General features: G+C 36.8%; 1 protein-coding gene and 1 long non-coding RNA gene across 5 annotated transcripts; one reads left to right on the forward strand and one right to left on the reverse strand.

The window, feature by feature from the left end:
- Positions 1 to 884: 884 nt before the first annotated feature.
- Positions 885 to 4,426, reverse strand: LOC140594990 (uncharacterized). The gene is made up of 2 exons (XR_011996340.1): positions 4,324 to 4,426; positions 885 to 4,138 (listed from the first exon to the last, which is right to left on the reverse strand). It is a non-coding gene; the product is annotated as an uncharacterized lncRNA (long non-coding RNA).
- A 314-nt stretch (positions 4,427 to 4,740) lies between these two features.
- GORAB (golgin, RAB6 interacting) lies at positions 4,741 to 24,277 on the forward strand. 4 transcript variants are annotated; one of them, XM_026003316.2, is made up of 5 exons: positions 4,741 to 4,902; positions 10,774 to 11,131; positions 13,282 to 13,383; positions 15,666 to 15,806; positions 22,502 to 24,277. In XM_026003316.2, the coding sequence occupies exons 1-5, from the start codon at positions 4,767 to 4,769 to the stop codon at positions 22,956 to 22,958; spliced, it is 1,194 nt and encodes a 397-aa protein (XP_025859101.2). In that variant the 5' UTR covers positions 4,741 to 4,766; the 3' UTR covers positions 22,959 to 24,277. The 4 variants fall into 4 exon arrangements, with proteins under 4 accessions (XP_025859101.2, XP_025859103.2, XP_025859102.2 ...); XM_026003318.2 differs by having other exon boundaries at positions 4,753 to 4,902; positions 10,774 to 11,135; XM_026003317.2 differs by lacking the exon at positions 4,741 to 4,902 and adding an exon at positions 5,042 to 5,507.
- Positions 24,278 to 24,498: the final 221 nt, after the last annotated feature.

Consider the following 24,498-nt stretch of genomic DNA (forward strand, 5'->3'; position numbering starts at 1 on the left):
AAGGAATACAAAAGAAGATACAGAAAGGGTATAATATAGGAGATAAAAAGAGAGCAAAGACTGCAATGTTGTTTTGTTTTAAGGTTTAGCTTAGAGGTTTAAGACCTAAACATAATAATTACATTAAATGTAAATGGTATCAACACATCAATTAAAAGGAAGAAATTGTCAGATTAGATAGAAAAGCAAGAGCAACTATGTGCTGCCTAAAAGAAAGGTACAAATAGGTTAAAAGTTAAAAAAAAAAAAAAAACCAGAAAAGGGAAAAGATATACCAAGCTAACATTTATCAAAGAATGCTAGAGTATGAGATGCCTGGGCAGCTCAGCGGTTGAGCATCTGCCTTCAGCTCAGGGTATGACCTCGTGGTCCTGGAATCAAGTCCCACATTGGGCTCCCCACAGGATGCCTGCTTCTCTCTCTTCCTCTCTCTGTGTCTCTCATGACTAAATAAATAAAATCTTTTTTTAAAAAAGAATACTAGAGTAGTATATTAATATCAGACTAAGATTTCAGACTAATATTATCAGGCAAAAGAAGGGAAGATTTTATAATAAGTGGATCAAATAATCAACATGGCGTACAATCCTAAATGTTTATGCACCTAATAACAGGGTTTCAAGACACATAAAGTGGGGCACCTAGGTGGCTCAGATGGCTAAATGTCTGCCTTTGGCTCAGGTTACTATCTCCAGGTCCTGGGATCCAGCCCCATGTCAGGCTCCCAGCTCAGTGGGGAGTCTGCTTCTCATTCTCCCTCTGCCTTTCCTCTCTGCTCATGCTCTCTCTGGGTCTCTCTCTCTCTCTCTCAAATGAATAAATAAAATCTTTAAAAAAATACACATAAAGCAAAACTGACAAAAGTACAAAAAGAAATGGACAAATTCACAATTACAGTGGTGAACTTTAATCCTCATCTTTCAACTGAATAAGTAGAAAAACCAGTAATGATATGGGGGACTTAAAAATCACAATCAACCAAAATTGCCTTGATATTAACAGAACACTCCATCCAATAGTAAAATACACATTCCATCTAACACACTCCATCTAACCATAGTAAAATACACATTCATTTTATTTGTACACAAAACATTTCCCAAGATAGACTGCATTCTGGGCCATAAAACAAATATCATTAAATATAAAAGCATTCAAATTATACAAACTATTTCTCTGATCACAACAGAATTAAAAATAAATGAGAGGTCTCCAGAAATCTCCAGATATTTAAAACTAGGCAACAGAATTTTAAATAATCAGTAACTAAAAGATGAAAAAAAAAAAAACCTAAAAGACATTTTGAATTAAAAGAAAGTACTAAAAATAATATATCAAAATTCATGGGAGTCTGCTAATGCAGTATATAGAAGAAAATGTATAGCACTGAACATTTATTTAGAAAAAAAGAAAGGTTTTAAACAAAGAACTTCAATTTCTACTTTAAAAAGAAGAGCAAATAAACCCAAAGCAAGCATAAAATAGTAAAGATTATAGAAGAAACAAAAAATGTATTAAACTAATAAAAAGAGAAATTCTGTAAAACCAAAAGCTGGTTGTTTAATAAAAATAGAGTTGGTAAACCTGCAAGGGGAGTGATCAGAAAAAGAAACAAGATACAAATTATCTTACAGTATCAGGAATTACAGAAGTGATATCAGCACAAAACCTAGTCAGTAAAAGGTTAATAGGTGTTGGGGGTCTCCATGCCCCTCTTAGTTTTGTTAAATTAGCACTAGAAAGATTCAAGGAACTCAGAAAAGCTGTTATAAACTCACAATTATAGTTTATTATAGTAAACAGATACGGATTAAAATCAGCAAAAGCAATGGGGCACCTGAGTGGGTCAGTCGATTAAGCATCTAACTTTGGCTCAGGATGTGATCCCGTGGTCCTGGGATTAAGCCAGGAGTTAGGCTTCTTGTTCAATAGGGAGCCTGATTCTCCCTCTAACCCTGCCTTTCCCCCTGGCTTGTGCTCGCTCTCTCTCTCTTTCGGTCTCTCAAATAAATAAATAACATCTTCTTTAAAAAAGAAAGCAGCAAAGGCAAATGCACTTAGAGAGGAGTCCAGAAAAAATCAGATATAAATTTCCAGTTGTCCTTTCTTAGTGTATTGTATGGATTGCACTTAATTCTCCCAGCAATAATGCATGACAACACATACAAAGTATCACCAACTAGGGAAGTCATCTAAACCTTGTCGTCTAGGGTTCTTATTGGACAGTCATGCAGGCATGGAACACCCATGACTGACTTTAGCTACCCAATGCAATAAGGCAAGAAAATAAATGGTATGCAGATTTGAAAGAAACAAAATTGTGGTTTGCAGACATGATCATTCATGTACAAAATCCACTGAAATCTACCTTAAAAAAATGCTGCCATGACTAGTGTTTACCACTGTTGATCAACAAACATAAATCAATTTTATTTCTATATATAAGATACAAAAATTGAATATCAAATACAAGTGCTACTTACAATGGGTCATGCTATTAACCATTTGGGGATAAATCTGACAGAAGATGTGCAAAATCCCTAAACTGAAAACTGCAGAATATTGCTAAAATATTATTTTAAGGCTTATAAAAAATAAAATGGCACGTTGATGCTACTCAACCTACTTTTATTTTTTTATTTACTAACCAATGAGTCCATGGCTGCAAATAGCAGTAAGTAAGAAATGGATGTTTAATGTTATTCACCATCACAGAAATTCGTAAAAAGGAATCTCAGAATGCATAAAATATGGAAATGTTTCATCTCAATACTTAACTTGGGAAAGTTAAGTCTTTTAACATTTATTTGAAGGCTTAGTAGGCATCAATATTCTGTTATACACTAGGTGTTTCTGCAAAGAGTCTCTCAATCCAAGATACAGGGGACTTTCACAAAGCAAAAACTTCTCTGAAGCTAAGTTCCCAATAACACATTACACATCATTTGAAGAAACCAGTCACCATGAGGGAAAGCCAACAGAAACAAGAGTTAGAACCTTGCAAAGTGGAAATTGTAATTTTACACAGATGTTATTTTTTACTATAACCTCACGTTTGGGTTCTCATTCAGGCCTTATGCAAACCTTTTAAAATACCATAATTTCCATTTCTATTACGATTATTGGTAATTCTTGAAGTTCACTCAGAGCTTAAAAAAAGAGTTCATGTATAAAATTTAACATGGGATATACAAGGTACTTCATTTTTACTACATGGCTGATGCTTATAAATGGGAAACCAAAGTAATTACCATTGGTACTAATGATCCCCACCTGCTTGATAATCTGTTTTTTTTTAATATTTTATTTATCTATTCATGAGAGACAGAGAGAGAGAGAGAGGCAGAGACACAGGCAGAGGGAGAAGCAGGCTCCATGCAGGGACCCTGACGCGGGACTCGATCCCAAGTCTCCAGGATCATGCCCTGGGCCGAAGGCAGACGCTCAACCACTGAGCCACCCAGGCGCCCCAAAATTCGTATTTTAAAAACATTTAATCTATGTCCCCAAACTGTATGATCTATCTCGCCAATCCTTTTGAATTGCACTTAAAAAAAAAAAAAAAAAAAAGGAAAAATGAGTCCACATTTAAAATGAAGAATTTGTGCACACTTAAAACTTCAGAAATTACTTTTAAGTTCAAAGGTTACAAGAGGAATTCCCAACATCCTTCACCTCTGGTCTCCTATCTTAACCTGAAAATCTCATTCCAAACTCTTCTCGGTGTGGCATTTTATTTCCAGTCTACTTTTTCAACTAAAAAAAAAAAAAAATACTGGCACACTAAAAACCAAAAGTTACACTTGGGATTTTGTAATGTAAGCCAAAATAACGTTTTGGGTTTTTTTTTTTTTTTTCAATGCAAATATGGTGATGAGAAACATGAAAAATAAGAGCAACTGGTCTCTTTTAAATCGTCCTGATCTATATGTATTCTGCATCTTAATCTTTCGAGATCTTGCTGGAAAGGAGAAAATGGAAGCGCAGACAGGTGCTCAAGGTCGAACCAGAACGATGGAATCAGGCCTCCGGGGAGAGAAAAGCCTAGTGTCGGCGCCCCAGCGCCGGCCTTGTTGGACACGGACTTCTCTGGACGAAAGCTGACGAGGGCTCATTTTCAGTAGAGATACAGGCATCCCTGAGGAGAGAAGTTCCAGATCTGAGGGAATCGTTCACAACATCACGGAAACCACCTCCCATCACGCTCCGTGGGAGACCCAGCTACGCAGAGAAAGCCTGTTAACGTGTCTGTCCCCTTCCCTTTATGATACCCCCCCAACCCCCCGGCCCTCTGAAATGCTTCTTCACAACTAAAACCCTAACTCTGAACATCCTCTTAAGTCAATTTGCAGAAAAGTCCCAGCGCAGTCCCACCGGCCCGGAGCGCCCCCGCCCCGGCAGACCCAGCACCCAGGAGGCTCCGCCCCCATGACGCCCCACAGGACCCGAGGGGCGGTCCGCTCCTCGCCGCCACCGACTGGTAGCCACTTCCTACCTGCCTGTCTAGCTCCCCCTCATCGCCATCGCCACTTCTCCCCTTATCCCGTGAAGCTATTAATACAACAAGAACAGGAGCCAGGGAGGTAGAGCCGACTCACGTGAGAAGACAAGAATGTGTCTGTGGCCGAGATTAATTCAGGCAACTCGTCCGGCACTGCTGGAGACAACCCGAAGGGGGCCGGACCCTGCTTCGAGCGAGAGGGGTCCTTCGAGCCAGAGCTCGGCGCGCTGATTGGCTGTTCGGCCGCGGCCGGGGAAGAACCCGGATGTGCCCGGGTAGTCGTGTTGGCAGTCGGGGCTCTGAGGTTTGGGCGCTCTGGGGGTGCTGGCAGCCGAGGCCAATGGCGCGGGGTTGGGCAGGCTTCTCTGAGGAGGAGCTGAGGCGGCTAAGGCAGACTAAAGGTAACGGGACGTGCCGGTGGTGGTTTAATCTTTGGGTCTGTTGAGGGGAAAGGGGCGGGGCTGCAGCTTTTGAGGGGGAAGGGGGCGGGAAGGAGGGTTCTGTGTCCCTGTTTGGGGAAGGAGCTGTAATGGGAGGAGGGGATTGAGGGGCTCCGGAGGTAGTTGGACTGGGGAGCCGATGCGGGAGGGGCTGGTCCAGGGGACCGGGGTCTTCTTTTAGACCAGGAAGTTCAGGAATCCGTTCCGGGGATTTAGAGTGGACTTTTTTTTTTTTTTTTTTTTTTTTTTCCTGTGAAAGGAATGGGACTTGGGAGAGGAAGTGAGCCTACGGCCTAGCCGTCGCCAATGGGAAGATTGCTGCATAAATCAGTGGCTGGAGGATTGGGGTCGGGTAAAAGGAGGAGGAGGGGCGTGTGAGACTTGTGGTGAATTGATAAAAGTGGACAGTGGTCGGGAAGAAGGGAGCACAGGGATCTGAATAAACACGAAAGGATGACAGTGCCTTTCATTATACATCTGGAGCCTTGCATTCACTTCTGGTTGCCAGATGACTTCTGTGATTTTCTAACTGTCGAGAGTGAGAAGAACCGAGAGTCTTTGGGAGGGTACGTGTGAAATCATACACGTTGGCTTTGTTGTAGAGCGAAGATGTTGTGCTTCCTTCGCTGGAACTTGTACTGTTTTGTTTTCCTTTTAATGAAGGACTTAATTTTGCTGCTACTTAGCGAGAAACTCTTGGTGGTATAAACTATGCTTTGCTTGTGGTTGGAACTTTATGAAGTTTTCTGTATGGGTGATCCTGGTAGTGCACATTACTTTACATCGCGCTGAGTACCGTAATTGATATATTTTACTTTGGGAGAAAATTAAAATGGGGCCCTGGCATGCTTTTGATTAGAGTTTGTGATCAAATTGGGTGTTGCTCAGGTAAGTCTGTAAAAAAAAAAAAAGCACAGGTGTAGAAATTTTAGCAGTATTACTAGCATAGGTGTAAAAATAATCTAAGGCTGACCAGGGGGAAAGGAGCTAAAGTAGTAACATAGGGCCAGTGTAGATTGGAGTATGGATGGACAAATTTTTGACTGGTCCAGAGGCCTTTAAAAATTGTATCATCAAAGACAAATAATAATAAATTTAAAAACAATAAATAAATAAATTGCATCATCAAGGTTATACTACAGCGTGGAACTAATTGACTCCATCTAGTTTGGTGTTCTCAAATTCTTTTGCTCTTTGTTTTGAACATTCGTTCACATATTCAAATGTACAGAGTACAAATGTTCTTGCTTCTGGTCTGACTCAAAGAAGTATCAGCTTCTGTATTACACACTAAGATGAACAAGGTATCATCCTTGCCTTCAAAGAGCTGATAGTCTGGTGAGGAGATAGACTATAATATAATGGATAATAGATAGTTTATAAGAGCTTGTTTTTTTTTGTTTTTTTTTTTTATTTTTTTATTTTATTTTATTTTATTTTTTTTTAAGAGCTTGTTATAGAGCTAGCAGGAACCTGACTGTGCTGGGGTTGGGGTGGAGCTTGGGAAGATTTCACAGAGATTGTGTGTTAGCAGAGGTGAGTTTGCCAAGAGAAAGAAGGATTAATATAGACTAAATTAAAACTATAGATTCATTATGTAGAAGTACATTTCTAAATATCTCTGCATTTTGGGACAGAGAGGGCCTGGAAGGATGTTAGCTTCAAGGCCTGTCATTTCATAGTGGGATGTTAGAGCATAGACCCCAACCACTAGTCTGTGACCTCCATACTTAGCATCCTTGTATGCTCATAGCCAAACACAGTGATTGGCATGTAGATCTCCTAGCTCTGCCTCAAAATCTTTTTGCATTGGAATTTCTCATGTATAAAACTTAGAAGATCTGGATTTTTAAGTTTTAAGGCTCCTTCCAGCTATTCTCCAACCTAAAAATATAATTAAGTAATCCATGAAGATGGAGTTGGTTGCCAGCGAAAATAAGCATGACAGTACTCTAGGGAAACCCATATGCACATTAAGAAAGAATGTTCTTAGCATTCGTATTTTAATATTAAAGAGCTGAGAACAAACCAAATGTTCATTAAAAAAAGATAAATATGGAGCACCTGGGTGACTCAGTGGTTGAGCATCTGCCTTTGGCTCAAGTTATGATCCTGGAGTCCTGGGATCAAGTCCCGCATCAGGCTCTCCACAGGGAGCCTGCTTCTCCCTCCGCCTATGTCTCTGACCCTCTCTCTGTGTCTCTCATAAATAATAAAATCTTTTAAAAAAAGTAGATTAATAAATTGTGATATAATCATCCAGTGGGCTGCTCTACAGCTATGGGAATATATGAAATATACCCACATGTATTAATGTGTAAATTTCATAAATATGCATGAAAAGAGCAATTGAGAAAAATATATACAACTTGATACCTAATTTGTAGAAGATCAAAATCATGCAAAGCAGGTATGTTCTTTTGTGAATATAGGACATCAAAGGATACAGGACATGCAGGATACTAGAAAGGCAAGGGAATATTATCAGGAAGGGGCAAATACATAGGGAATTTCAAAAGTATTGGTAATGATGAAGTCAAGTTAAGACAAGTTACACAAATAGCTGTAATATATCGATTTTTTAAAATAATAAAGATAAATTTTTCTTTTTAGCTTCATGTCTAACATAGAATGACAGGTCATTCTTTTCCACATAATTACTTTACACTGTGTTTTGGTGCTATCATTTAGGAGGAGTTCACCATGGCAGGAGGAGAAAAAGGTTGAGAATTGAGTATTGGCAAAAAAAAAAAAAAGAGAGAGAGAGAGAGAGAATTGAGTATTGGCAATTAAATGGGAGTAATATGATTTGGAGAGCAATAAATACAATTATCTTGTGTGTTCCAAAAGAGAGGATAACATGTCTATCGTTAAATAGCAATTATGTCTACTGTAGTGATGTTTTACGTGTTAAAATGTTACTATTTTTAAATTATCCGTACAGGTTAGATTTGTGTCATAACATATATGTCTATTTGATGTATGACTTATTTCTTAATTAAAAATTAGAAATAGGGACACCTGGGTGGCTCAGCAGTTGAGCGTCTGCCTTGGGCACAGGGCGTGATCCTGGAGTCCTGGGATCGGGACCCACATCGGCTCCCTGCATGGAGCCTGCTTCTCCCTCTCTGCCTATGTCTCTGCCTCCTCTCTCTCTATGTCTCTCATGAATAAATAAATAGAATCTTTAAAAAAAAAAAAATAAAATAGAAAAATTTTTTTAAAAGTAGAAATAAAAAAAAAAGTGCTGCTACAATGCCACCAATGTCTAAAGAAAAAAATTTGTGAATTCTTTATTCTTGATCCTAGTTCTTTGCTGGATATGTTACAAATATCTTCTCCTCTGAATATCTTCTCCCAGCTTTTACCTTGTCTTATAACTTTTATCTTAAATAACAAAGTAGTTAATTTTAATATGATCAAATTCATCAACATTTCTGTGTCTTAAGAATTTAGTACCCTACCATGAGGTGGTAGTACCCTACCATAAGATATTAATCCTCATATTCAATTAAGAGTTTTTAACAGTCATTTTTATTATAAGCTACAGCAGATTCAAAACATTGCATAAAGAAATGTGTTTCTAATAAGAATTTTTTAAAGTGTTGATTTGACATTGAGTCCATAATCCATTTAGAGAATGTTTTGTTTTTATATGGTGTGAGTTATGTATCTGATTTTATCTTTTCTACATAGCCAGTCCATTTACTGAATGATTCCACCTTTTGCTGTGATAAGCTCATGCTATCTCAGTCATATACCAGTGCTGCGTACATGAATGAACCTGTTTCTGGGTTCTTTGTTCTATTTCATTGGTCATTTTGTATATTCCTGTGTTCTCTGTTCTGTTCCATTGGTCTGTTTGTCTATTCTTTCACTAATACCCACTGTCTTGATTATTGTAGCTTTATAATGAATCTTGAAGTCGAGTAATGCCAGTCCTCCAGTTTTGTTCTTTAATATTATGTTAGCTGTTCTGAGGCTTGCCTTTCCATATAAACTTGAGAATCATTGTGTCGGTATGCAAAAAATATCTTGGCTGGGATTTTGATTGGGATTGCAGTGAATCCATAGATCAAGTTGGGACGAATTGACATCTTGACAGTATTGAATCTTCTATTCATGAACATTGAATATCTCTCTATTTATTTAGTTCTTTGGTTTCACTATCAGAGTTTGTAGTTTTCTTCATAGATCTTGTACTTTCTTAGATTTATTCCTAAATATTACATTTTTTTTTTTTAGTGCTAATGCAAAAGGTTAATTTCAGACTCTGCTTCTTCATTGTTGAGACATAGGAAAATAGTTGACTTTTATATATTAATCTTGCATTCTGCAGCCTCGCTCTAATGACTTATAGTTCTAGGAGTTTTTATATCATATGTTCTATTTTTAATTGGCCTGATTTGTTTATTGTTTGGTTTATTATTTTTTACTTTATTGTAGCATTTTAAATTTCATATGCAGGTTCTGTGAAAATGCAAAATAGAATGGAAGCTGCAGTACTGGATTTCATAGGGACTATTAATTCAGCTGATTGAGTGTAACTGGAAAGTAAAACAGGCTCAATGGTATTTTCTCATGGTGTGGATAAAGATCAGTAGGCAAGAATGAGTTCCTATCCTAAGATAAAGGGGGCTACTTTGTGTTTCTGACAAAAGTCAACAATAATAACATTTTACTTTCAGAGGTACATTTACCTTTTAAAAACATTTTCTTTACCTATCTCATTTAATCCTTGCACCAACTCCATGAGTTAAATAGAGTAGGTAAAATGTTCAGCCAGTTTGACAGATGAAGAAACTGAGGTATGGAATAATTAATTGACTTGCCTACGGTTACTGAGCTGGACAAAAGCAATACCAGAACTATGACTCCAGAGCTTTTAATTCTCTTTCTGGAGAAATAGATACTAGGCTTGTGTTGCTTCAGAAGTCAACGTGCAGAATTTTAAAAGTCCTTTTTGAATTTGTTTACAAGGACTTACCACAATTTCATTTCCCAGGCATTTTATAAACAATACCATTTACAGATCTTATTAAACATAGTGTAAATGTGAGTCAAATTCTCCAGTACTCTGCCTTACAAAGTTAACACTGGCATGGACAACCCAAAAAGTATAATGGGTTAATATTTATTTAGTAGTGCTTTTTAAAAAAAAAATTCTCCCAGTTGTTTTACCTCCCTCTATGGTTTGCTCAGGCTGCTATTAAAATTAGCTTGCATATATTGATTAATGGCTAATTGACTTTGGGGAACACAACCTTGCACTGCTCTGGAAGATGAAAGCTAGCATTTGAGGGTTAACTAGCATTCTTAGAAACAAGAGACTTCATTCAGTTATACTTTATGTATAACGTCTATCTATGTATCAAATTAGCCTAAGATCTGCTATTATTTAAGAAACAAAGTGCAGCCCATTTGTAAATGTAACCACCATTTTATTTCAGGAGAGCAGATAGAATCATAAATCAAATTTAAGACCTATCAAGAATTCATTTGTGTACCTTGTTTGGTCAAATTAGTTGATTCTTTAGGCAATTCTCAATTCAAGTTGAAAAGGAAACCTTTTTATTCTGAGGCCTAACTCAACAGACAAATGGACTTCTTTTAAGGTAAATTTGAGTTGGGACAGTTTTTGTTAAATATTAACAGTATGATTGGAGAACTGTCAAAATGCTACAAGAAGATGGCTATTTTTCCCTGGGCTTTTTTGGATAGAGAAGGGGAGAGAAACCCTGTAGAATTACTGTCAAAGTTTTAATAATGTTAATACTTTATTTTCTTAGAGAAACCCTAATTATTTGCTGCTCCATTCTCTTTTTCACATAGACCCATTTGAACCACAGCGGCGTCTTCCTGTGAAGAAAAGTCGACAACAACTTCAGCGAGAAAAAGCCCTTCAAGAGCAGAGCCAAAAACTTGGACTTCAAGAGGGATCAACCTCAGTACCTCCAGAGCAGTTGCTTTCCACACCAAAACCAAGTTTTAATAGTCCAAAACCACATTCTTCTCCCCCTGTTCCTCCTAGTCCTCTGACACTCACCTCTCCTGTTGGTAATGGAAAACCACAGGGTATTGAAAGTCAACCAAGGGAACTAGGATTCGAGAATTCCCATGATAGTCACAAAAACACCGAGGTTCTACCCCCAGAGCCAGATTGCAAAATGGAAAAAAAGAAAGTGGAATTGTTAGTAAGTCTATATATCAATGAGATTTTTTTCCATTTTACTTTTTTTTCCTTCACTACGTTTTGAAGAAATTGAGTTTTAACCTTTTCTCTTTTAAATTCTAACCTAGAAGTGTAGTGAATAGTCTTTGAAAGAATAGCTACCCCATAAATGTATGGTAAGCCAGTTGGTGTTGGCATGTTATACAGGTTATGTCACTTAGTTTTCACAGCAGCTTCCAGTACCTGTTCATGATTTTCACTTTATAGATGAAATCTTGGACTCAGAAAAGATACTTTATTCCCAAATCAAATACATAGCCAATAAGTAGAAGAGTTGGGGTTCACTTACAAGTCTTTCCAGATCCAAAGTCTCTGCCCTTTACCCTCACTAGAAACAGTTCTTATGTGCAGTCCTCACCTCATCCCCAAATCAAACCAGTCTTTACTTTCCAGGCTCCATATACTTTGGCCCAGAAAAAAGTATTTGTGAAGAGATACAATATGAAGGGATGCTCAAAGGAAAGTTGAAATTGAGAGGACTAATAAAACAATTCACCTGCATCATTAGATTTCTTTTTATTCTTTGTTTAATGTGCTTATGTTAGAAACTACCTCCAGAATTTAGTTTAGAAACATTCTTTTGGAAATTGCCATTCTATCACTTGTGAATTCTATAGCTTAGTTTTAATATCCATTCTTATTTGTTTCCTCCTGATTGATCAGGATGCCATTTGTTTCTGTTTTCCATTTTCTGAGTCTTTCGAAGTATCGTATGATTTCTCTGATCCAGATTCTGTGCTCTGAGTTCACAACCAAGAAATCATTTTTACAAGAGAAATAAAGCCATATGAATTATGAGATCAGCATTGAATGAGTGCATATACTTAAGTGTTTTTAAGCGTAATTTGCCAGCACCAGCCTGACACAAGTTGGGGAGGGTGGATTTAAATTAAGCTGGACAATTTAGATTGAATGTTGTTAGGAAAATAAATTTTTTTAGGTACTCGGGAGAATTTTCATAGAAGACATGCAATCTCAGGAACTATTCTTGACAAAGAGGAATTCTAAGCCTATAAGAAAGGGAAAGGGAAAGCTCTATCCTGAAGAGTGCTCAGAGATGGCATCTCACTTCTCTGGAAGATCCAAAAGCGAGGCCAGAGAATAGTGGAGAATGAGGGAAGCGAAGAAGGATATGGAAGTTGAGGGTTCCTATCTATCGAGTTCAGTGTAGTTGGTTATCACCAAGGCCTCTGAGGGAGAGATGCCCTGATCAAAACAACATTTAGAAAAAATGCGGGTGTCAGTGTTGTGGCACATTTGGGAGAGGGTGCTCACTGAGCTGGAACTCTAGCATCTGGTGAGAAGATGCCTGCAATAGTTAAAATGAAAGTGGACCAGTGCTAGCACCAGGGTGGAGGCTGTAGGAATGAAAATAAAACGATAAATTTAGAAGTGGTTAATGAGTCTGGGACTAGAGCATTTTGAGACAATGGCCATAAGAATTGACAATAATAGGAATAAATAGTTTTGTCATTATGTTGAGTTGACATCAAGTTGTTGATTTTATGGAAAATTTTCAATATACCTCTTCCAGAATTGGACAGACAGAGGACTGTTTTCAGATCTTTGAAGTTTCTCAGTAGCGCAGCATTCAGATCTTAGCTCATAGTGTTCCACTCTGTTTCATAATGTTTGAGAACTGAGAGAAATTGAAAAAATAAAATAAGCATTGTTTGTTGTCCTAAGGGTGAAAGGTGATAGAGACTTTCATCATAGAAAACTCTAAAAGATAGAATGTGACATTAGCTACATACCAATTTATTTTGATCTCCATTTTGCATATAATACATAATTAACTTATACAACTTTCTTTGTACTCCTAAGAAATGCCATAGTACTCTGGCTTCCAGTTTGTGGCTTCCTAGATTATACACATATAATGGATTTCAAAGGGCCAGTTTATGTAAGCCTTCTTTATTTTAAATCATAATCTTTGTTCCTATTAGAACAAAATAATGAGCTGCAGATGGGTTCCTTTTAAGAGGGTTTTTGAAGGAAAATATACATAATCTGGTTGATTACATTTTATACATAGGGAACTGAGACTGGTAAGGTGTAGGATAGGGCTTCAGAAACTCATTTTTACTTTTTTTTTTTTTTTGCCCTAGGCAAGAAAAATCTCGTTGGGAAGTCCTCCAACAAGAGCAACGGCTAATGGAAGAGAAAAATAAACGTAAGAAAGCTCTTTTGGCTAAAGCTATTGCAGAAAGGTGAGGCACCCGAATTAGGAGTGGTTGTTTGTAACCTGCAATCAGTTCTGTCATGTTTTATATGTGTTTGCCCTTGTTTTTTGATAAATTGACATTTTCTCTACAACATTCCTTTTTTAAATTTTTTTGTAAAGTAGGTTCCATGCCCAGTGTAGGGCTTGAACTCAACCCTAATATCAAGAGTCACCTACTCTACTGACTCAGCCAGCCAGGCGCCTCTCTATGACATTATTTCTAAGGCTAACTAAACAAATTATGTTTTACAAATGATACTAAAATACCAGTGTTGATTTATTAAAGAGGACTTTGTAAGCATAGATTGTACCGAATTTGTGAATACAGGTGCAGTTAAAACTTCAGAATCAACATCAGTGTTTTCAGTTTTAACCATCTACACATTCTATTTTTTTTTTTTTTTAAGATTTTATTTATTCATGAGAGACACAGAATGAGAGAGAGAGGCAGAGACTCAGGCAGAGGGAGAAGCAGGCTCCACGCAGGGGGCCTGATGTGGGATTGGATCCCAGGACTCCAGGATCACGCCCTGGGCTGAAGGCAGGCGCTAAATTGCTGAGCCACCCAGGGATCCCCCCATCTACACATTCTAATAAGGAAGCAATGACCAGTATAAGGGCACTAGCAACAAACACAGGTTTTAATTTTGACAAGGGAGGGCTTGACTGTGTGACAGGTTAGAAGAGTAAGATTGTTTATTCTACTTAAGTGACTTCCACTCCCAGAAATCTTGATTGTATTTTCTGTGGACATTTTTCCTGAATGATTTACCTGCCCCCGCTGATACATGATGTAACCTTTTATCAGTGACTCAAGGTCACCATCATGAGCACTCTGCCATACTATGTGCACTTCAATTTTTCTGTCACCTTCCAATGTCAGTTTGTTAGCAGTTGCTTTTCCTTTACTACATTGTGCTGGCTTCCAACAGTAGCATTGATATTTGAGCCACTTGCCAACCCTCACCCACTCTTTCTGCCCTTTTAGTTTGTAGTTTACCATGTGCTGTGGCCTTAGGAAACCAAGCTCAGTCGCTGAAGCACTGATTGAGAATAAGGAGGATGAAATGCAAGCAAGCATTCTTGGCATTTTCTTTTCAGATCTCCAGAAAAGCCTGGAAAAACTATTGGTTATTAAGATTTTATTTATTTATTCATGAAAGACAGAGAGACAGAGACAGAGGCAGGCTCAATGCAGGGAGCCCGATGTGGGACTCGATCCTGGGACTCCGGGATCACGCCCTGAGCCAAAGGCAGGCACTCAACCGCTGAGCCACCCAAGCATCCCTCAGCACTTGTTATTTATGTGTTTTTTATTGAAGACAGAAAGTATTGATACAGGCAGAAATGTAAGGAAATAAACCTGATTAGATTATTAATAAATGTGCCAGTGAAGTACTTGAAGTAAAGGAATCATACTGTTATCTTTAGGCAGAAAACAAGGGAAAATGCATAATAGAGTAGAAATCAGGAGGATGTAAGTTGCAATATAATTATTTTCTGGGGGAGTTTTAGTCTCCTGTGAGAATGGGTATGAAATTTTGAAATAAGTAAAATCAGATTAAAGGTTGGCTTTTGAATTTGTTTATTCTGTTTCTTCAGTGTGTCATGTATTTGGAGGTAGTGTGCTGACTGAGGTTGGATGTGCTTTAAGCACAGGAAAAAGTAAACAGTATTCTGGGGTTTTGAGCTTCAGAAAGAATTTTGAGGACCTGTAGTACTGCCTAAAAACAAGAACCAAAATAATAAAAGTTTGGGGAAATGAGTCCTAAGAAGGTTAAAACCAAATAGACATATAAAAAAAATGGTGTTTTAAAAACAAACAGAAAGAAATGGTAATTAATGTAGGCATCAGTTCTTTTGTCTACTAAGTATTAGGCAAATGAAAATGGGCTTAGCAAGAATTTAAAGCTAGAAATTTGGGAAGGTTTGTGGGATATTCCATGTAAAGAGAATAAAGATCTGTTGTTTCAGTGCTTATTCTCATCCTCATGAAATGAATATAGACCTATAAGTGAACTATTAGTTGTTTTTTTATTATCTTTTTCTTTTGTGTATTGGAATAGTTAAGGTACAATAGCACAAATGCAATTTTAGAGATATACCGAAATATTACCAGCATTGGTTTTATTTCAATTTGTGCTGTTTTTTTCTAATTTCTAAAAATTATACATTAAAATCATATTATATATATAGTAGGTTGCTTTTTTTACTTGTGTATAGATAAGTGATTTTAAAATGTTTTTATTATTATACTCATTTTTCTAGATCTAAAAGAACTCAAGCAGAGGCCTTGAAACTAAAGCGGATTCAAAAAGAGTTACAGGCTCTAGATGACATGGTGTCAGCTGACATTGGAATCCTTAGAAACCGGATTGATCAGGCCAGCCTCGAGTATTCATATGCTCGGTGAGTTGAGAGAACTCTGAACCAGGAATCAAAATTAACTAATATTTAATGCTAGCTGGGCCAGAAGCTTTCGGGTATACCATCATGAAGCCTCATAACAATATCATTAAATTCTGTTTTGTACTCAATCAGGTGTCTCCTCTTCTTAAAGTCTTCCTTAACTTTCCCCACCCTTGTTCATATTCCTTTTAGAGTGTTTCTTGCATTATTTATTTATATTTTAGCCTGCCTTCTTGCTAAACTATCAGCTATGTAATGTTTGGGACTGTAAGTGTCTAAATGACTTGTCCCCAAATTCTGTTATTCTAACACCATGTCTATTCTCTATTAAATTTTGATTATCTAAGATGGTCCTTAGAGATTAGCCTGGTTCTCATTTCATTTTTCATCAAAGAAAGAATATCTAGTTTATTTTTTAAAAAAGCCTGTATTTTGAAGAAAATACCACTCTGTCCTGAAAGCTTGAAGTTTTTCCTCTTTTTTTTTTCTTTTTGTGTTCTGTATATAATAGTTTGCTATCATGTGTTTCCTTGGTTTCAACCATTGGCATTTTTTTAGTAAAAAAACCATCATGGAGTATTTCTAACATGAACTAACACATGTAAAGAATTACATGAACTTTGCAAGCAGATAAAAGGGCAAAAAATTAGGTCCAATTTCAGGGTTTTCAGTCCTTTCAGCATTGCTTTAATCATCCTGGTTTGTCTTTTTTCACAAGGGAATGCCGTGTTAATGACAGTTTTGCATCTCTGTAACATTAGAAATCAATCAGAATGCCTCATTAGTCCAGGGTAAACCACAGCATCAGAATGTTTATATAACAATTTAATAAAGCGGAAATACTTGATTGTGGTTTTTAATTCATTGTTTATTAAGAAAGAGGTTTGTGGTGCCCTTGTGATTTTTTTTAATTGTTTGACCATATGCTGTTAGACTTAATGGGTTGCCTTTATTAATTAACCGCTTAAGTTAATGGCATCAGTAGCTGATAACTGGAGGTTCCAGATTTCTATTAAGATCATTACGGAGGTAACCAAGATTTCATTAAGATTAAATTAATCCTACATTTTTAGCATATTTTATCTCTGTAGCCTAAGTTTACTAGAGGAACATTCTTATGCCTTTGTAGCCCTTTATATGAATAATTCAGGTAATTATGGATACATCAACAGAAAAATCATCTCATGTTTTAATTCTGTCCTAAAGGAGGCTGGAGAAGGATGCATTTGTATGTCAAACATTATATAAGAAATGTCATGGTTTTAGGCTTTAGGAGGGATTACTGGTTAAAGAAGAAATCATCCCATAATATATAAATGTGTTTAATGAAACTTTAGTAATATTTACATAGTAAAAAAAATTTACATAAAATTTTATGTCTCTTAACAAACTAAAGATAGCAATTTCTCATGGTACTGATATTGACATAGTTGTATGTGAATATCCTTTTGTATGTGTGAGGCTATTTTTAAAAATCTAAGCTCTTGAGGAAGTTAGGGAAAAGCTGTAGACAATTGTGACTAGGACCAGCATTGTATCTTGTTCATGCATAAGATTTTAAGACATCATTTTCTAAATTTACATCTGTGGCTATTGAGAAATTAGAGATTGATGATACAATATTGTGGTTTAGATTTCTACTAGTAAGCTAATCCCCAGGGTAGCCAGTTTCTTTGGGAGATTTCCTTGATTTTTTTTTTTTTTTAAATGAAAATAATACTGTGGTTTTTTAGTACCTGGTACAGTACTCTCTGCACAAAAAGTTCTTGGATAATGAATAGGCCAGAATTTGCTTTAAAATTGGTTTCTGTAGAGCACTGCTAGGGTAGACCCCACTAAGACCAGCACTTTGAACCAAAAAAAGAGTTACTGCTGCCGTTCACATCTGTGACTACCAGGCTGCAGTGTGCTGCATAGATCAGTTTGTGAAGCAGAGTTGCCATGTGTAGAACTTTTCTTTGACTGTTATCTTTAGGCAGGCAAAATTCCCAGGCAAAATCTTTAACTTAGGGACACCAGGAAAAAATATAATTGTTGTTTGTCATCTATGTTTAATAGACACTCTCATTAACTAACGTGTATGCATACATGTGCACACAAACACACATAAATGTTTTATGTATAATTTACAGAAGTAAAAATAATAGGGATTGTGGGAAACAACTTTATTAAAAATTTTAATAAGAATGTAAGCATAGCAGACCTCCTTGTATCAAGTAATGTTAGACTCCCAACATAAAAAAAGCTGAAAGAATGCAGTTACCTCCTTTCACAACACAAGACGGTCCAAATACTTGTAAAATACTCTGTGATCGAGTTCTTCCTGTTGGAATTACTAACTCTATGAGAATAACATATCCTTTTTATCCTCAAAAATATGTTTTTCATTCATTGACTCTGAATTTGAGAAAATTCATCTAGGATGTGTTTTCCAAAGTCTCCTGCTCTTGAGATTTCACACATGTGATCAGTTTCACCACTGAGACCCTAGGCTGTCTGTTTCTGCCTTTGTAATAGGTTCCTAGGGCTGCCATTACAAACTGAGTGATTTAAAACAACAGAAATGTGTTCTCTACATTTCTGGAAGCCAGAGTTTGAAATCAAGGTGCTGGTGTGATCAGTCTTCCTTCAAAGACTCTAGGAAAGAGTCCATTCCTTGCCTTTTCCAGTTTCTATGGCTGTAGGCACTCCTTGGCTTGTGGCTGCACCAAGTTGTGTGCCTCTGTAGTCACACTGCCTCCTCTTCTTCTCTCTCAAAACTTCCTCTGCCTCTTTCTTAAAAGGATACATGTGACTGTATTTAGGGTCCAACTCAATAATTCAGAATAAACTCCTTTCAAAATCTTTAACTTAGGGACACCTGGGTGGCTCAGCGGTTGAGCGTCTGCCTTTGGCTCAGGGTGTGATCCCAGAGTCCTGGGATCGAGTCCCACATCCAGTTTTCTGCATGGAGCCTGCTTCTCTCTCTGCCTATGTCTCTGCCGCTCTCTCTCTCTGTGTCTCAAATAAATGAATGAATGAATGAATGAATGAATAAATAAATAAATAAATAAATAAATAAAACATTTAAAAAATTTTTAACTTAATATCTTTTGCCACATAAGATAATATTTACAGATTCTGGGGACTAGGAAGTAAATATCTATGGATGGTCATGTTTTTAGCGTACCACAACAATCATCTTTTGATTTGTCTGATAGCTGCAAAATACCTTTATCTGTCAGCTCTCTCTACTTTGCCACTGTGGGGAGGAAATGAAAAATATTAATTCTGAACTGTGTTCAATGAAAGCTGAGAACAAATTACAGAAATGATGTTTCTAGTCTTTTTTTTATATCTTTTTGAAAGATGAGGTAATACTTTGGACACCACAGTAAGGAAACTAAACAGTGATGGATTTACTTCACCGTGGCATCATCCACTTCACCGTGGCTTCATCCTTTAGATCATTCCATCATTCTTTGTTTTCTTATTAAATTTTTCCCTGCATAAATGGGAATAATTGATGAGTAATAAGGAAATAATTCCCAGGCAAAATGTTCAAGATATAGGAAAAATATATCCTATCTCAACAATCCTGCAATGTATCTCAGATTTATAAAAGCATCCAATGGACCCGTATAGAAATTGCAGAATGTAGTTTTATTCTATCCTTCCTTATGATAAAAACCTTGACATGTTGATCCTTACAAATAGAACTGCTTGGAAAAGGAACTGGAAAACTAAAAGTGGATCAGTGGAACCTACTGACATGCTGAGGGTTAATGATTGAGTTCTCAAATAATTTCAGGATACCAAAACCAAGAGACAGTTTCTAGAATCCTTTAAATAACATTCATTAAATCACTCGATGTCCCTTTAAAATAAAACAATTCAGTGATTATATTTCCAGTTCAATTTATTTTACCGTGCTATATATAATGCTCTTACTATTCTGTTCCAAAATATGTCATCATATTCTGATTTGGTATTATCCACCTGACCCTCCGGCTCATAGTGCAGTTTGTGAAATTAATCAATATTTCAAACATAAATCACTCTGTGCAAAAATATATATGCATATTTCTGGCCAGAAGAACTTTAAATAAATAAACATAATGCAAAATCTGCAGTGATTTATCCAGGGTGAAAGATCAATGGAAACCTAGGGACCTATTTGCAAATTTAATTTCAATTCAGCATTCATGAGCGCAGTCAGTAAATCTTTACTAACTGACTTTGGCTGGGCTAGGGAGTCCCCAGACCACAGAAAGGAAGCCTGAGTTGGGGGAAGGGGCAAGGTATTCATATACCTGTAGAGAATGTTGCCAGAAATCTTAAGCTTGATGCAAGAATATTCATAAACAGGATATGTTATAGAGTATGGAAATAAGGGATTCACATGTCCACCAAAGCTCCTTCTGAACAGTTCTTTTAACACAGAGAGTAATTGAAAAACCATTAGTTTTCTCATTTTTATAGTTACTAGATGACAATTTAAAAAATGAAATGCAGTAAATGAACATTATATAAATATGAGTTTTCAAATATAAACACCAGGTCTTTAAACTTTGCATAATTTCAGTGTTAGATACAGTACATGTTTAATGATTCACTAACAATGTTTTTTGATTCTGGTGCTCTGAAGGAGGAGTTCTGTTTCTTGAGTGCCTACCAGCCGCTGGGCAAGACACTTGTCCTGCTTAATCTTTAACACTCCTGTGAAGTAATAGTAATTATTGCCATTTTCCAAATAAACCAAAACTTAGATGAAGATACTACCAAGGGTCACTATACTGGAATTTTCAGACATTGCACGCATGTTGTCCACTTTCCTCCTTAAGAACCTAGCTGTGTTTTGTATGTACAATGCTGATCTTGGGGTACACCTGATGAGAACAAAGATAGGCTACTGATTGCAGATCATTTAATCCATTGACTAAATAGTGGTTCGTGGCATGGCTGCACTCTAAGAGCTCTGTCAAAATTGATATGAGCCAAGCAGAGCTAACCTGAGTCCTCCCCCTAGAATTGGAACACTTAGAAATTGAGTGGAGTGAATTTGATGTAGAGCCACAGCTGGTGGCCATATTGGGCTGTATGATTGGAAAGCCAAAATGAGAGAAACTGTGGTTTCTAAGCATTAAAGAGAATAGCTTTTGATTCTGATGACCTGCCTGTGAGATTGCCTCTTGTATCCTACAATAAAACCCACTTTTCACCTGAGCTGGTTTGACTGGGTATCTGTTCTTTACATCCAAAAAAGGTCTTGACCAGAACAGGTACATACACAGTAAATGGGAAAGGCAGGTTTTGAACCATAGGTTTTCTAAAATCAGAGCCTTTCATTTTTTTCACTATATTTCTTTTCAAGACAGAGAATCTTGCATTGGGAGATATGTTTTGCTGTAACTGTAGTACAAGAAATTACTTACTATGTTGAGTTGATGTAGCCAATCGTAACAGGTAAGGCAGCATGGATTTCACAACCGTTAGTGGTTATTAAAGTGAATAATCAGTTGATTAAATTTGGGCCAGTTGCTTTTCCTGGCCAAAAAACAAAGCAAGTAAACAAAAAAACACAACAAATTACATGGAAAAGGCAAAAGACAGTGAACCAGCATATGATAATTTTTCTGCGTCAACCTAATATAAAAGGAAGAAAAGACATCACAGGGTGACTTCCCCAGTAGAATTACCTTACTTCTAAGATTGGCATTGTCTGTCTTTGAGATTTGTATATATGTTAGAAGATAAAATGCCCTAACCAAAGTCACAGTAATCTGTTGTTGCAGAATGGAGAGAGAACAACTTAACCCAGAGATTCTCAACTGGGGGCATTTTGCCTCTGAGGAGACTTTTGGTAATATCTGGAAACCTTTTTGGTTATTGACAAGTATTGGATACTACCAGCAGGAGTGGGAGAAAGCCAGTGTGATGCTGCTGCACATCCTACAGTGTACAGGATGGCTCCCAACAACAGAGAAGGATTTGGTCTAAGTTGTCAATAGTGCCAGGATTAAGAAACCCTTCCTAAACCTATCCTGAAGTGTTTCTTTTCTACTTGCTGCTTGCTTCTTGCCTCACCTAGCATCATTTATATTTACCTTGCAGCTGCCATCCATAAGGATAAGGAAAAGGATCTTCACCAAAATTCTTCCTTTTCTAATCTGTTAATCAAAAGATGCAGATTTTCTTTTTTTTTCCTTCTCCTATTGTTGTACTCCTACATCTTGACTAGTTGTCTGCTAGAGCTAGGTTGCACTGGTTTATGAGAGCAGAGTTTGTATATCTCTTCCCAGTTGTGCATTCAGTGATGTCACATTGAAATTAACTTGGTGGTGGTAATATTTATGCTACAGAAATTGACAAACACTGCAAATCAGAGCTCTCCCTAACCAGAGCTAGCTCATGAACACTGAATTAACCTCTCAGCCTGCTTTCATTCAAGCACAGCTTCGGAAAGAGGAAATCAGTGCAGAAGAATGTTGTTAACATTAGGAAGGTCTAAACGTGGATGTTGTGAAAGTTTCAGTATCAACAGCCTTGTTTGTCTGATATGCAGGACAGGTGTGCATAAAATATCACCATCCATATCTTCATTGTACTTTTTTTTTTTTTCCAATTCTGGAGTTTAATTATTATTTCTAGGCCCTCCTTTGAATATCTTCTTTAGTGGCAAACCAATGGACCAATCTTTGTGCCTGTCTCTACAGGAAGCGCTTTGACAGGGCCGAAGCAGAGTATGTTACAGCAAAGCTAGATCTGCAGCGCAAGACTGAGATTAAAGAGCAACTCACTGAACACCTCTGTACAATTATACAACAGAATGAACTCCGCAAGGCCAAGAAGTTGGAGGAATTGATGCACCAACTGGATGTACAAGCTGATGAGGAGACTTTGGAGCTTGAGGTGGAAGTGGAAAGATTGCTATATGAACAAGAAGCTGAAGCGGGGAAGCAAATTGTTCATTTGGAGAGGCCATTTCAGCCTTCTGCAGAGTGTGTCACATCAGGATTTGCCAAAGAGAATAAAAATCCTCAAGAACACACCGCTTCCCTAAAGGTAGATGAACAGTATGAAAATCCTAATAGCAATCCCCTTCTAAATCCAGACCAAAGTCAAGAAGTCAAAACTACTGTAAAGGCCATTTCAGCTGCTCTGACCACATGAAGTGTGTGTTTGTTCCTTTCAGCTAGTGTGGTATTCAGTAAACTTCTGTTGTAGATTATGTTGTGAGCTCAGATAAGTGTGTCTTTAAGATGGTGTTCATTTTTGAATCCCTGGTTAGTTTTGGTATAACATGTTTGCCATTCTAAACCCTCAAATTATGATAATTTTATATGTAGGCACAGTTCACCTTGATCTAGGACCATTTTCCTTAGTATACCCTGATTACCAGGTGAAAACAAATGACCTAAAAAGATGGAAGAAAAACTACATGGCTAAGAGTGTTAGACCAGGTAAATATAGAAAAGTAACATGGAAAATAATACTCAACACCTCGTCAAACTTACATGATTTCTCCTAGGAGAGCTGTTGATGATGAGAGTCCTATTTTATGTAGTTAGCAAAGAAACACAAAAATTAAATGTGAAAAAGAGAAGGAAAAAAAATAACGAAAACAGCATGTTAAATTCTTTTGGATCCTACTGGAGCTGCAAAACACAACTTGGAAGTTGCAGTTTACAAAAGACAGCTTAAGTTACATTTTTGTCTTCAATTTGCCTTTTAAATGGCTTTAATTTACAACCTGAGTTTTGGTTAGTTGATATACACAAATATACCACTAATACATGTAATCTTGCTGTTAATATATCATTTTTTTAATCAGCACATTAAATTAGATAATGAAAACACTTCTACAATGAAGTTGATAATACAGAAAAATCTATCAATACTTTTGATATCAGAAAAAATTGATATGTTTCTTTCTAAAGCTATCTGTAAATATGTGTTGGATATAAATTATCCTGTCATAAAGCATTTAAATTGTTAAACTGGTGATTTTTCTTAGTATTTTAATAGTTTTTAATTATTATTACTAGTACTTGACCACCACATTGTGTTATATGTGAATGTGTAAATAAATACTGTTGATTTGTCACAGCATCTGTGACTTTCACATTAAATTGTGATCGATATATCAGAAATTCTGAAAAGTACAAATAGTACATTTAAGTCTTGAAAAAAGAACTATTATAAAAAGAGTAAGAACAAATGTAATATTGTATTTATAATAATGCTGAGAAAGTTGGGGACATCCTATTTTTTAAATGAGTTTGAGGATATCTTAGCAGTGTGGATGAGCTGTGTATTTTTGTATTATGTAATTTGAGTTGAAATTATAGCTTTCCATTACTGACTTATCTAAACAGGCATTTATATAAATAGTTGTATTTTTATTTATGAATGATATTCATCAAAACTGAAAGCATCATTGTCCAATACACTCTTATTTTTCTAAGGAATAAACGAGTATGATACATCTAGGATGTGGTTGTTTGTTGACTCTTAAAAAAGTCTCAAGCACTTCAGTACGTATTCCTACACGCTACATAGCAGTCATGCATCCCATATCTCCATGTAGTAAATGCAGTCCTCTGCTTTTGTGTGAGCCTCTGTTAAGGGAGATTCTTCAGTGAATGAGGTTCCATAAGATCGGCTACATACAAGGAGCTACAATCTCATTCTCGGTGGAAGTATTTATAAG

The sequence above is a fragment of the Vulpes vulpes genome, chromosome 13, assembly GCF_048418805.1.
Source record: "Vulpes vulpes isolate BD-2025 chromosome 13, VulVul3, whole genome shotgun sequence".
In the NCBI taxonomy this organism is placed as follows: Eukaryota; Metazoa; Chordata; class Mammalia; order Carnivora; family Canidae; genus Vulpes; species Vulpes vulpes.